The 12759-nt window shown below is 43.9% G+C and overlaps 1 protein-coding gene across 1 annotated transcript in view; it reads left to right on the top strand.

The window, feature by feature from the left end:
- Positions 1-12759, top strand: part of LOC122935448 (pecanex-like protein 2) — a 644117-nt gene that overhangs the window by 426693 nt on the left and 204665 nt on the right. Inside the window, exon 13 of the mRNA XM_044291215.1 lies at positions 1964-2194. Within this exon, the coding sequence (XP_044147150.1) occupies positions 1964-2194 (231 nt within the window). The remainder of the gene's footprint in view (positions 1-1963; positions 2195-12759) is intronic.

Below are 12759 nucleotides of genomic sequence, written 5' to 3'. Positions count from 1 at the left end.
CAGCCACAGCAATAATGACAGATTTAGCTGAATATAAATTGTAGGCCTAGTATTTTGGCGCTGGATGACAGGTATACATTTACGGACAGAATTAGACTTGGGAATGCACGGTAGCGTGTGAAGTTATTGAGGATGACACTATCCGCACCTTAAATCTAATATACCCTTTTATGGATCGATTTAAACTTGGCCTGATACAGCAGAAACCACTGATTTAGGGAATTGCTAAGTTGGGAATTGTATTTCAACCTAGAACAAAAATATATCCTTTGCCAGACAGCAGACAGTATTACAATTGGCTTCCCACAGTTGAAACACCAGATTTAGGGTACTGCTGGTACTGGTTAAATGGACTTGTGGCAGCTTGTTCTGGCGCACCACAAGACACAAAATGGCCGCCGATCACCCCATAAAAAAGTGACATAAAAATGCTCTGGGCAGCCTAAAAACAGTGAGCAATTAAATAGCAGCAGTTTAATGATCCACAGCTGTAGATCGATCACTGAATTAAGTGTTTTTGCTTAGTTAATCACTGCCTAATCTCGCCCTAACAGCGGCTGCAACCTCTCCCTACACTGATCAGAGCAGAGTGACGTGCGGCGCTACGTGACTCCAGCTTAAATAGAGGCTGGGTCACATGCTGCACTGGCCAATCACAGCCATGCCAATAGTAGGCATGGCTGTGATGGCCTCTTGGGGCAAGTAGTACGACGCTTGTTGATTGGCTGCTTTGCAGCCTTTCAAAAAGCGCCAAGAAAGCGACGAACACCGAACCCAGACTTTTACGAAAATGTTCGGGTTCGGGTCCGTGTCACGGACACCCCAAAATTCGGTACAAGCCCGAACTATACAGTTCGGGTTCGCTCATCCCTAACAGTAACTGCATTAGTTTTGCATTTTAATCTGTTGACCATGTGTGATAAACAACATTACAAAAGGTTTTCCTGGACTAAAAAAATATCGGTGCACCACTCCTATCCACAGGTTGCATGTGGTATTACAGCTCAGCACCATTTACTTTAATGGAGCTGAGCTACAATGACAGAGACAACCCATGGACAGGTGTGGTGCTGTTTTTGGAATAAACATCCATGTTTTTCGAATCCTGGACAACCTCTTTAAAGGGAATCTGTCACCTGGTTTGACCATATTAAGCTCTCACCATTGCCATGTTTAATAAAATACTTTATCTCCTGCAGTGGTTTTCTTTTTTATATTCATGCTTTCATTTTGCTAAAAAAGCGATCTTTGTATTATGCAAATTAACCCTGAAGGTGCCCTGAGGGGCATTATTCTTAACCCTCTGAGGCCAGTAACGCCTCCTGCAGTGCCTAAACTGCCTTTATTTAGAGCCCAAGCAGGCCTCCTCCCTATGCAGTATCGTCCCACAGCCTAGCTTAACGGCGCCGCCCCCTCTGCTATGTCAGCTTATTCATTCAAGCCACGCACCTGGAATCTTCAATTCGTTCATCTGAAATCTCGCACAGGCACAGTACCGCCTACTGCCTGCGCCTGTGCGATCCAACCGCTCCTGAGGGTGAAGTAAGCCACTGCAGGATATAAGGTATTTTATTAAACATGGCAATGGTGAGAGCTTAATATGGTCCAACCAGGTGACAGATTCTTTTTAAAGATCTTATGGTGGTATGTGAAGTACACCAGCACCCAGAGGTGATGGCAAGTTCCTGTGATGTACAATAGTACAGTGTTGAAACCCCCTGCTGCTCCAGAATTAATCATTTTAACGTAGTCAACACTCTGACCTCTGTTTCCAAGGCTGCAGCAGTGCACCATGAGACCATCACTGCTGGAGCTGTATGGGATTTCAAACGTTAGTTTATGTTAATTATTTCTAAAAGTATTTACAACACATCATGAATTTAAAAAATAGATTTTGATTATTTGGTTATTTGTGTTAATGTGAACACAGAATGACTATTATATTTTTGCATGTGTGTAACAGAGTCAGTTTGCTTGTCCAGAAGAGTATGAGGATCCTTGTGCACTTTATGAAGCAATCAAGACGTTTGGGGAAAAGATTGTAATTTGTGATGAAGAAGATCCTGCATGGAGGTCTGCTATTTTGTCTAACGAGAAAGAACTGCTGACTTTAAGGCATGTTGTTGAAGATGGAAATGATGATTACATTGTCATAATGCTTCACAAAAGCTACCTTAATTTCAAAGTTATCAAGGTACAAATCATATAAAATGTTTCCATTAATATATGGTCCATGTTGTCTTAAAGATGTTAAAGGTGTTGTCTCACATTAAGACTTCCTTTCTACAATGCAGACAATATAATAGCTCTCACAGAAACTGCAGTAATTCTAGGACTGATCTACATATAGTGGTCATTTTTTCTCTTTTTGTGAAAATGATGATCCCTCAAGAATTATTAAAACACAATCTATGGTGTTGCACAGTATATACATGAAGTTTATTAAAGTATCATAAAATATACATATACTTTATCAAATGTTTTTTGGTGAAACAGAAACATAAAAGCAGGGACAGACTGGCCATGTAAATTCCCTAAGCAATGATTGGACAATGTAGCAATGTGACTTGCCATTTCTGAAAGTGTTGGCCTAGTCTTCACACCTAAGAGAGAACAACAAAGGCAGAATTTTTGCAACAGACATTTATTTAATCTCTTATGAACGCAGCTATTTTGGTTGTCAAGAAAAAAGTTCATTAATTTCATTTTTGCATCTGTGTCTTCCAGGAACTATAACTTTTCTGTCAATATAGCTTTATCAGTCCTAATTTTTTGCAGGACATGTTGGCACCATTTTAGGGTATATGTAGTGTAATGCAAAAATTTTATTAAAACATTTTGGAGTGGGAGTGGAAAAAGTAAACAGCAATTTGCAATTTTTTGAGTTTCATTTTTTAGATTTTGGGGGTCATTTACTAGTCTGAAATTTGTGGCACGGATGGCGGCACAATGGTTAGTAGCTCCGCTATCTACGACTTCGCCCTGCTCACGCCAGTTCTAAAATTTGGGTCGTGGTGTGGGCCTGTCTCATTCATCATTTTCTACGCCTGGTTTAGTCATAGAAAATGTTCTAAATGTAAGACAGCTCGAAACTGTCTTACATTTAGAACTAGCGCTGGATCCTCTGCCAGCTGTGGGTCTTTATTAAGACTGGCGTCCAAAACGCCAGTCTTAATAAATGTGCCGCATTTGTTTTTACAGCATTCACCATGCAGTACAGTGGTCCTTCAAGATATAATGACCTCATAGTACAATATTTTCAACGTACAATGGTATTTCCTGGGCAATCATAAGTTGAAACCAGACTCAATATGCAATGCCTCAGATTCACATCCTGAAGAAGCTCCTGCCCTCATCAAAGAAAGTGATTTGCAGCTTCCAGCATCTATTCTTGTCATATGTAAGGACTTTACAGTATCTATAATAGTAATCTGATTATTTTTCTTTTATCTTGATTTATTCTTACGTTGGGATGGCATCTTGGGGCTTTGGAACCAATTATTAGTTTTCCATAGAATTATATACTCAATTATACTCAATTATATACATAGGAGTTACAATGGTTTCAACTAGAGATGAGCGAATTTCTCCAAAATTTGATTTGGCCGTTTCGCCGAATTTTCTGAAAAGATTTTATTCGATCCGAATTCATTCATGATGAATCACGTAATAAATTAGCTATTTCCCAAATAGCGTTAAAAAATACCCTGCTTTTTAATGGCTGCAGAGAGCCTGTACAGTGGTGTAGAACTTTGTGCCTTGCAGTAACACGCATAGGGAGTCTGCTGTGGTAGTGAAACAATACTGTGAGTCAGTATGACACACACATGACAGGCATGGCTCTTAGAATCACTGCACACTTCACTTATTTGGGCAGTTACGGGCCAAAACTGACCAAATAACTCAAGTATGCACTCAGCCTTACAGGTCGATGTTAACGCCAGGTATAAAGAATTGTGCAGAGGCCCAAGATCCTACTGTAGCGTGAAAAAGCGCACTGCTTTTACACAGTCGTCAGCTGATTCCATATAGATATCTACAGAACCTGTTATATTAAACGCTTATACAAGTAGAGCCCCCCTGACAGAGTGGAGAGGGTGTCAGCAGTAAGTTTGTGCTGACGTCACAGATTATTTTGCGCTTCCTCTGATCCATCAGAACAATAACCCCCCAAAAAATGGATCCTGTCTGTTGAGCATCCACTTGGTCAGCATTTGGTCAAAAGCCAAAAAAACAGGAGTGGATCCAAAAAAGAGATGACACGTGAATGGAATATTTGCATGTCTTCTGTGGCCTTACAGCTGCTACACAGACATTGTGCGTCTAATTTTTCCTTCCTTCTGACAGATGAGAAAAAGGGTCAAATAAATGATGATGTCAACCAGTTCAAAAAGGCAAAATAGTGGCCCAGTCATGGAGTGGGGAGGGTAGTAGAATAGCTTGAGAAGTCCAAAGAGTGGCCTAATGACATAGTGTTGAGGTATCAGCAGCATGAGGAGACCACAGAGTGGCTCAGTGACATAATGGGGAGGTGGCAGCAGCATGAGGAGACCACAGAGTGGCCTATTTGTTTAGTGTTGAGGTGGCAGCAGCATGAGGAAGCCACAGAGTGGCCCAGTGACATAGTGTTGAGTTAGCAGCAGTATGAGGAGGCCACAGACTGGCAAGCTGACATAGTGTGGAGGTGGTAGTAGCAGCAGCTTGAGGAGGCCACAGAGTGGCCCAGTGACATAGTGTTGAGTTAGCAGAAGCATGAGGAGGCCACAGAGTGGCAAGGTGACATAGTGTGGAGGTGGCAGCAGCAGCATGAGGAGGCAACAGAGTGGCCCACTGATATAGTGCTGAGTTAGCAGCAGCATGAGGAGACCACAGAGTGGCAAGGTGACCTACCATATTGAGGAAGTGGCAGCAGCATGATGAGACCACAGAATGGCCCAGTGACATAGTGTTAAGTTAGCAGCAGCATAAGGAGGCGACAGATTGGCCCAGTGACATACAGATGAAACTCAAAAAATTAGAATATTGTGCAAAGTTCATTTATTTCAGTAATGCAACTTAAAAGGTGAAACTAACATATGAGATAGACTCATTACATGCAAAGCAAGATATTTCAAGCCTTTATTTGTTATAATTTGGATGATTATGGCTTGCTGCTTATAAAACCCTGAAGTCACAATTTTGAGGTAACCTTTGCTTAGGGGGGTATGGATTAAATAGCTGACTAGAGTGTGACACTTTGAGCCTAGAATATTGAACCTTTTCACAAAATTCAAATTTTGAACTGCATTAATGCAATTCCTTTTAATTAGCATTACTGAAATAAATGGACTTTTGCACGATAGTCTAATTTTTCGAGTTTCACCTGTAGTGTTGAGTTAGCAGCAGCATGAGGAGACCACAGAGTGACAAGGTGACATAGTGTGGAGGTGGCATCAGCAGCATGAGGAGGCCACAGAGTGGCCCAGTGACATAATGTTGAGTTAGAAGCAGCATGAAGAGGCCACAGAGTGGCCCAGTGACATAGTGTTGAGCTAGCAGCAGCATGAGGAGACCACAGAGTGGCAAGGTGACATAGTGTGGAGGTGGCAGCAGCAGCATGATTAGACCACAGAGTGGCACACTGGCATAGTGTTGAGTCAGCAGCAGCATGAGGAGGTCACATAGTGGCCCAGTGACATAGTGTTGAGTTAGCAGCAGCATGAGGAGATCACGGAGTAGTCCAGTGACAGTGTTAAGTTAGCAGCAGCATGAGGAGGCCACAGAGTGGGGAGGTTGATGGTAATAACAGTACCCCCAGACTATGGTGTGTGTAAGAAGAAGCACTTGGCATCAGATGTGTGGCATTAGGCGGGTGGCAGCATCAGAATAGTAGCTGAGGCAGGTAGCCAGAAGAAACCGGTCTCTTTTGCTAAGGTTTGGGTGAGGCAGCATGGATGATCTAATCTGGTGCATCAGGCATTGGTGGGTGGAAATCCTGGTTGATCCATACATTATTCATCTTGACAAAGGTCAGTCTCTCCACACTTTGGGGTAACTATGGCCCCCGCCGCACTAAGCACCCACTCTGATGCCACACTACTGGCCAGGCAGGAAAGCTTTTCTAGGGAAAAACTCGGCAAGTTACAGCCACAAATCCAGTTTTGCTGCCCAGTAATCCAGCAGATATTTAATGTGGGGTGGCAGGGTGCTGTCCAAGTATGCCACCACCTGCTGATGGAGCTGGAACTGCTCCTACCCCCCCTCACCCCACCACATCAGCCATGGCAGTGGAACAAGAGTGCACAGGGCCTTCCCGGTCAGACCTGCGAGAGGATGGAAGAGGGTGCGGATAGGCAGCGGCCAACTGACTACATAGGATGTCTCTATAAAAGTTCAGTTTTTCCTCCCTCTCAGCAGGTTTAAAAAAGGTCCCAATTTTGGACCGGTAGCGAGGGTCCAACAAGGTGGAGAGCCAGAAGTCATCCCTTTGTGGAATGGTGTCAATTTGGCTGTCACTACCCAAGCAAATGAGCATGCAGCAGGCAATTTGCGCAAGTGACTTGGAGGGACTTCCTGCCTCCATCTCCACTGCATACTGCCACAGTGTGCCTGGGTTATCTGCCTCGTCTTCATCATCTCCCTCTTGCTCCTCCGGCTGCTCCTGCTCCTCCTCTCCTGTCACCTGTGTAGAATAACCACCCACTTCGCTACACATTGCTTGTGCTCCAATGTCCTCCTCCTCCTATAGTTCAGCCTCAACAGGGCTTATGTGGCCGTGAGATGTAAGTCCCACATCTCCAGTCCCCGCCAGATTTAACAGCATCTGTTCCAGGATATGATGCAGTGAAATGAGGCTGTTCATCTCTGGCGAGTGACAAATAACATGGCATCCTCATCATGCTGCCACTGGCTGACATCAAAGTTACACAGGGAAGTACTCCTGTCCGCTTGGATCATCAAGAAATCATTTATGGCATTTCTCTGTTCGTATAGTTGGTCCAAAATATGGAGGATGGAATTCTAATGGGTGGAAACGTTACATATCAGTCTATATTGGGGAACACCATTCTGCCGCTGCAGCTCAAGGAGGGTGTGCTTGACGGTGTATGAGTGGTTGAAGAACATGCAAAGTTTCCTGGCCATTTTTAGGATGTCTTTCAGATGAGTGGAAGACTTCAGGAACCGCTTGACATCCAGATTGAACACGTGCGCCATGGAGGGGGCATGGCTCAGCCCTCCTTGAGGCAAGGCCGATACTATGTTCTACCCGTTGTCGGTGACCATGGTTCCAATTTTGAGTTGTCGTGGAGAAAGCCAGGATTCGATTTGTTGATGAAGGACACAGAGCAGTTCCTCCCTTGTGTTACTCCATTCACCCAGGCAAACGAGGTGTAGAACAGCATGACATCACCGTGCCCTGCACATGGGGTATGCTGGAGGAGCACTGTGAATTGTCTCTGCAGTGGAGGCTAAGGACATGGTGGTGGATGAGGAGGCAAAGGCGGACATTGTCGCAGGACCAATGGCGTGAGAACGTGGAAGCAGCTTTACCTGGCCAAGTTGCTGGTTTGGCTGGGCAGGAACCACATTTACTCAGTGGGCCGTAAAGGACATACAGTATATTGTCCTTGACTGTACTCGCAGCTCCACACGTCGGTGCTGCCGCAAACTTTGGCAGACACCGACAGGCTCAAGGACAAACTCACCTTCTGTTCTGCATATTTGTGCAGGCTTGGTACTGCCTTTTTGGCAAATAAATGACGGTTTGGGACTCTGCAATTCAGCTCGGCACAAGCCATCAGCTCTCTGAAAGGTATAGAGTCCACCATTTGGAAAGTGAGGGACTGCAGCACCAGCAACTTGGCCAGGAGCACGTTCAGCTTCTGCACCGTTGGATGAGTGCACGTATACTGTTGTCTCTTGGCAATCGCTTCGGTGATTGATTGCTGACAAAATGACTGATGAGGAATAGGAGGGCAAGAAGCAGGAGCATCAGGATTGGCAGATTGATAGGGAAGGACAGGCAGCTCCCTTCAGCTGAGGTGGTGGAACCTTGACTGCCTGAAATCGAGTGCGTGCCACCAGGTGATGCAGTGGTTGCGGCGGAAGGCTGGACCACCAAATTAGAGCCACAGTTCTCCCAGGCCACTTTATGGTGACGCTGCTTATGGTGACGCAGGGCCATGATGCCAACATTGGCACCCTGATTACGCTTCACCTTCTGCTCAGAGATTTGGCAAATGGCCATGTTCACCTCCTCTGGCGGCTTAACAAAAAACTGCCACACCACCAAGTAGGTGATTTTACCCCCAACACTCCGCACTGACTGACTGCTACCGCCCCTGCCTCCGTGAATCCCTGCACTAATACTTTCTGGGCCGTTAGGCTCCTGCAAAGTGGGTGGTCTACCCCGGCACGTTTGGCTTCCACTGCTGCCACCCTGCTAACTCCCGGCCATGCTAGCGACTTGATGGCTCTGCTGCTGCATCATGGGCAAGCTGCCACCCTCTTCTCCCAATAATGATGAAGCTCCTTCGTCACCCGGCTCCCAAGTGTGATCAGCTACATCCTCATCATTGAGTACTGTCTGCACGTCACTGATGTCCTCCTCAAACGTCTCTGGGTCAGGAGCCTGACCACTCGCAACACCAGCTCCCATGCCAATCTCCTCATTACTACTTGCCCAGCTACCGGAGGAAGTGGCGGATGTCTCCTCCAGATCTTGGGTGGGCAGTAGCTGCTGACTGTCCTCTAGTAGCTCATCCTCGCTGAAAAGTGGAGCCAAGCCTATGGCATATAATACTTCTCGCGCTGAGGTAACTGAAAATGACAAAGGAAGGTTCAGGACAGGTGGGGGCAAGGGGCCTGCTCCCTGGCCATGCCAACTAAGAGTCATTTTAGAGGAACCCACCGAATCTTGGCTGGGGGTGTCTGATGTCACTTGGGACGAAGTGGATGAGTCAACCATTCAAGAACCGCTGGGTTGCTGGTCGAGACACGACTGCTAGATGACATCGGGAGCTCAGGCCTCTCGCTGTCACCCCTGCTGCCACGCCCCCTTACTCTGCAGCGACCTCTGCCTGTGCCAGAAACATTTAGGCCTCTACCACTTTCCCGTGCAGGGCCTGGCACTTCTCTGTGTGACATACTGTTAGATCAAATAAATAAAAAAATAAGAAATTAAAACACAAAAAAAACTCAGTAATTTTCTGATTTCAGCACACAACGGCTAATAAGTTCTTTTTTTTCTTATCACTAATACACGACAAAAAGGGCTATAATCTTCACACCTCACCACCCAATGGCAAATACTTTTTTGTGCCACTAATACATGCCAAAAAGAGCTTTAGAACATATAACTGCACCGCTGAACTGCAAATAGGCCCTTATTTTTTTCTACTTGCACGACACAAAAGGCTTTAGAACATATAACTGCACCACTGAACGGCAAATATGTTTTTTCTTTTTCCACTAATACACAACAAAAAGGGCTTTGGAACATATAACTGAATCGCTGAACGGCAAAAAATATTTTACTTTTGCCACTAATACACAACAAAAAGTCTGTAATTTTAGCACTTCACCACACAATGGCTAATAAGCCCTTTTGTCCCACTAATACAAGCCAAAAAATGCTTTAGAGCACATAACTGCACCGCACAAATGCAAATAAGACATAGGAATATTTCCTTGTAATAAACCCTGTTAATGCCTGTTTCAAACAGCACTTGCACCCTAATTAGAATGGTTTGCTGGAATTACAGAGCTGTATAATGTATGTGGATCCCCAGTCAGTGCACCAAGGTGTAATAGGATTGTACCTATTACCCAGGCTGTGAACTCCCCTACTGAACCATGTTCAACATAAATGCTGTGGAATGATTCCTCCCTATCCTTTCCTTACACCTTGTATAATCTTTCCTTGCACTTGTAAATTGTTTTTTTTTTAACACAATTAAGTCTTTCCTAGCACTGTCCCTAGTGCCTGCTGACGTCTCTCCCTGCACTAAGTACACTGGAAAATGTCAGAATCCAAGATGGCTGATGCTATTTATAGGGCTGTGATATCACAGAGCTGGCTGGCTGCTGATTGGCTGCATGCATGGCATTATGGGTGATCCTGCCTTTCCAGAGTTCTTTTCTCCATGTCCTCACACTTGCAACAGCCATTTTAGGAAAAAATGAGATTCGTTACCGCGAAGCACAAGGAAATTCAGCTTCGGTGGAAATCAAATTTTTCCTGAAATTCGGATCGAATTCTACTTTGTCAGCTTCTATTCACTCATCTCTATTTATTTTCATTGATATACTCCAGGATAGCATCTCTTGGAAAACCTTCAATCATTTTATCCATGACAGATGTTAAGACTCACAGGCCTATAGTTTCCGGGCTCAGTTTTTTTTGCCCTTTTTAGAACCAATCCTGTGGAACACTCCCTGTCATTATGGAGTCTTAACCTCATTAGGACACATGACGTACCGGTACGTCATGTTGTCCTGGTACTTAAGGACACATGACGTACCGGTACGTCATGTGTTGTTGCGATCACTGCTGCCCGGCCGGCGGTGATCGGAACAAGGTGCCTGCTCAAATCATTGAGCAGGCACCTCGGCTAAATGCGCTTTCTGCAGTTTCTGATCCCTGAAGAAACTTTTTTATGCCTAAAATATATATGTTTCCCCCCACCCCGCACCCCGCACCCCTGAATGATTTAATGTCAGCGGGATGCAGGGGGGGGGGGCGGGTTGTGGGCAGTGTGAGCCCCCACCCGCCTCCCTTTGAATAATCGTTGGTGGCCAGTGGGTATACCAGGGTATACCATTTCTGACACCCTGGTATAAACGGCTGACATCTGCAGCCCCCGGACAGGATGCGGTGACAGAGGGAGGGAGCCCCCCTCCTTACCCTTCCCCGTCTGCGCAGTTGTGGCCACAACTGAGCAGACGGGGAAGGCTCCCATGGCAACAGGACGCCTTCTTAGGCATCCTGCTGTCTATGGTCCTGAACAGATCTGTGCTAAAGGCATAGATCTGTTCAGACAAAGTGTAAGTAAAATACAGTACAAAACAGGTAAAAATCAAAAAGCACATTTATCACTGATTAAAAATGAAAAACATATAATTCCCTACACATGTTTGGTATCGCCGCGTCTGTAACGACCTGATCTATAAAACGGTCATGTTACTTTACCTGAACGGTGAACGCCATAAAAATAAAAAATAAAAAACTATGATGAAATTGAAATTTTGCCCACCTTACTTCCCAAAAATGGTAATAAAAGTGATCAAAAAAGTTGCATGTACGCCAAAATTGTAACAATCAAACCGTCATCTCATCCCGCAAAAATCATACTCTACCCAAGATAATCGCCCAAAAACTGAAAAAAACTATGGCTCTTAGACTTTGGAAACACTAAAACATTATAATTTTTTTGTTTCAAAAATGAAATCATTGTGTAAAACTTACATAAATAAAAAAAAGTATACATATTAGGTATTTACGCGTCCATATCGACAGGCTCTATAAAAATATCACATGACCTAACCCCTCAGGTGACCACCATAAAAAATAAAAAACGGTGTAAAAAAAGCAATTTTTTTTCATCTTATGTCACAAAAAAGTGTAATAGCAAGCGATCAAAAAGACATATGCACCCCAAAATAGTGCCAATCAGACCATCATCTCATCCCGCAAAAAATGAGACCCTACTTAAGATAATCGCCCAAAAATTGAAAAAACTATGGCTCTTAGACTATGGAGACACAAAAAAATGGTTGTTTTAAAAATGAAATCATTGTGTAAAACTTACATAAATAAATAAAAATTGTATACATATTAGGTATCACCACGTCCGTGACAACCTGCTCTATAAAATTACCACATGATCTAACCTGTCAGATGAATGTTGTAAATAACAAAAAAAAATGGCTCTTAGACTATGGAGACACTAAAAAATGGTTGTTTTAAAAATGAAATCATTGTGTAAAACTTACATAAATAAATAAAAATTGTATACATATTAGGTATCACCGCGTCCGTGACAACCTGCTCTATAAAATTACCACATGATCTAACCTGTCAGATGAATGTTGTAAATAACAAAAAAAATGGTGCCAAAAAAGCTATTTCTTGTTTCCTTGCCGCACAAAAAGTGTAATATAGAGCAACCAAAAATCATATGTACCCTAAACTAGTGCCAACAAAACTGCTACCCTATCCTGTAGTTTCTAAAATGGGGTAACTTTTTGGGAGTTTCTACTCTAGGCCGTATGGCATTCCTTTCCTTCTGCGACCTGCCGCGTGCCCGTACAGCAGTTTACGACCACATATGGGGTGTCTCTGTAAACTACAGAATCAGGGCCATAAATAATGAGTTTTGTTTGGCTGTTAACCCTTGCTTTGTAACTGGAAAAAAATATAAAAATGGAAAATCTGCCAAAAAAGTGAAATTTTTAAATTGTATCTCTATTTTCCATTAACTCTTGTGCAACACCTAAAGGGTTAAAACAGTTTGTAAAATCCGTTTTAAATACCTTGAGGGGGGTAGTTTCTTAGATGGAGTCACTTTTATGGAGTTTCTACTCTAGGGGTGCATCAGGGGGCTTTAAATGGGACATGGTGTAAATAAACCAGTCCAGCAAAATCTGTCTTCCAAAAACCAAACGGCGCACCTTTCAATCTACGCTCCGCTGTGTGGCCGTACAGTAGTTTATGGCCACATATGGGGTGTTTCTGTAAACGGCAGAGTCAGGGCAATAAAGATACAGTCTTGTTTGGCT

This window comes from Bufo gargarizans, chromosome 4 (genome assembly GCF_014858855.1).
Source record: "Bufo gargarizans isolate SCDJY-AF-19 chromosome 4, ASM1485885v1, whole genome shotgun sequence".
NCBI lineage: Eukaryota > Metazoa > Chordata > Amphibia > Anura > Bufonidae > Bufo > Bufo gargarizans.
The sequence above is the reverse complement of the archived record's forward strand: the minus strand, read 5'-3'. Positions and strand labels throughout refer to the sequence as shown.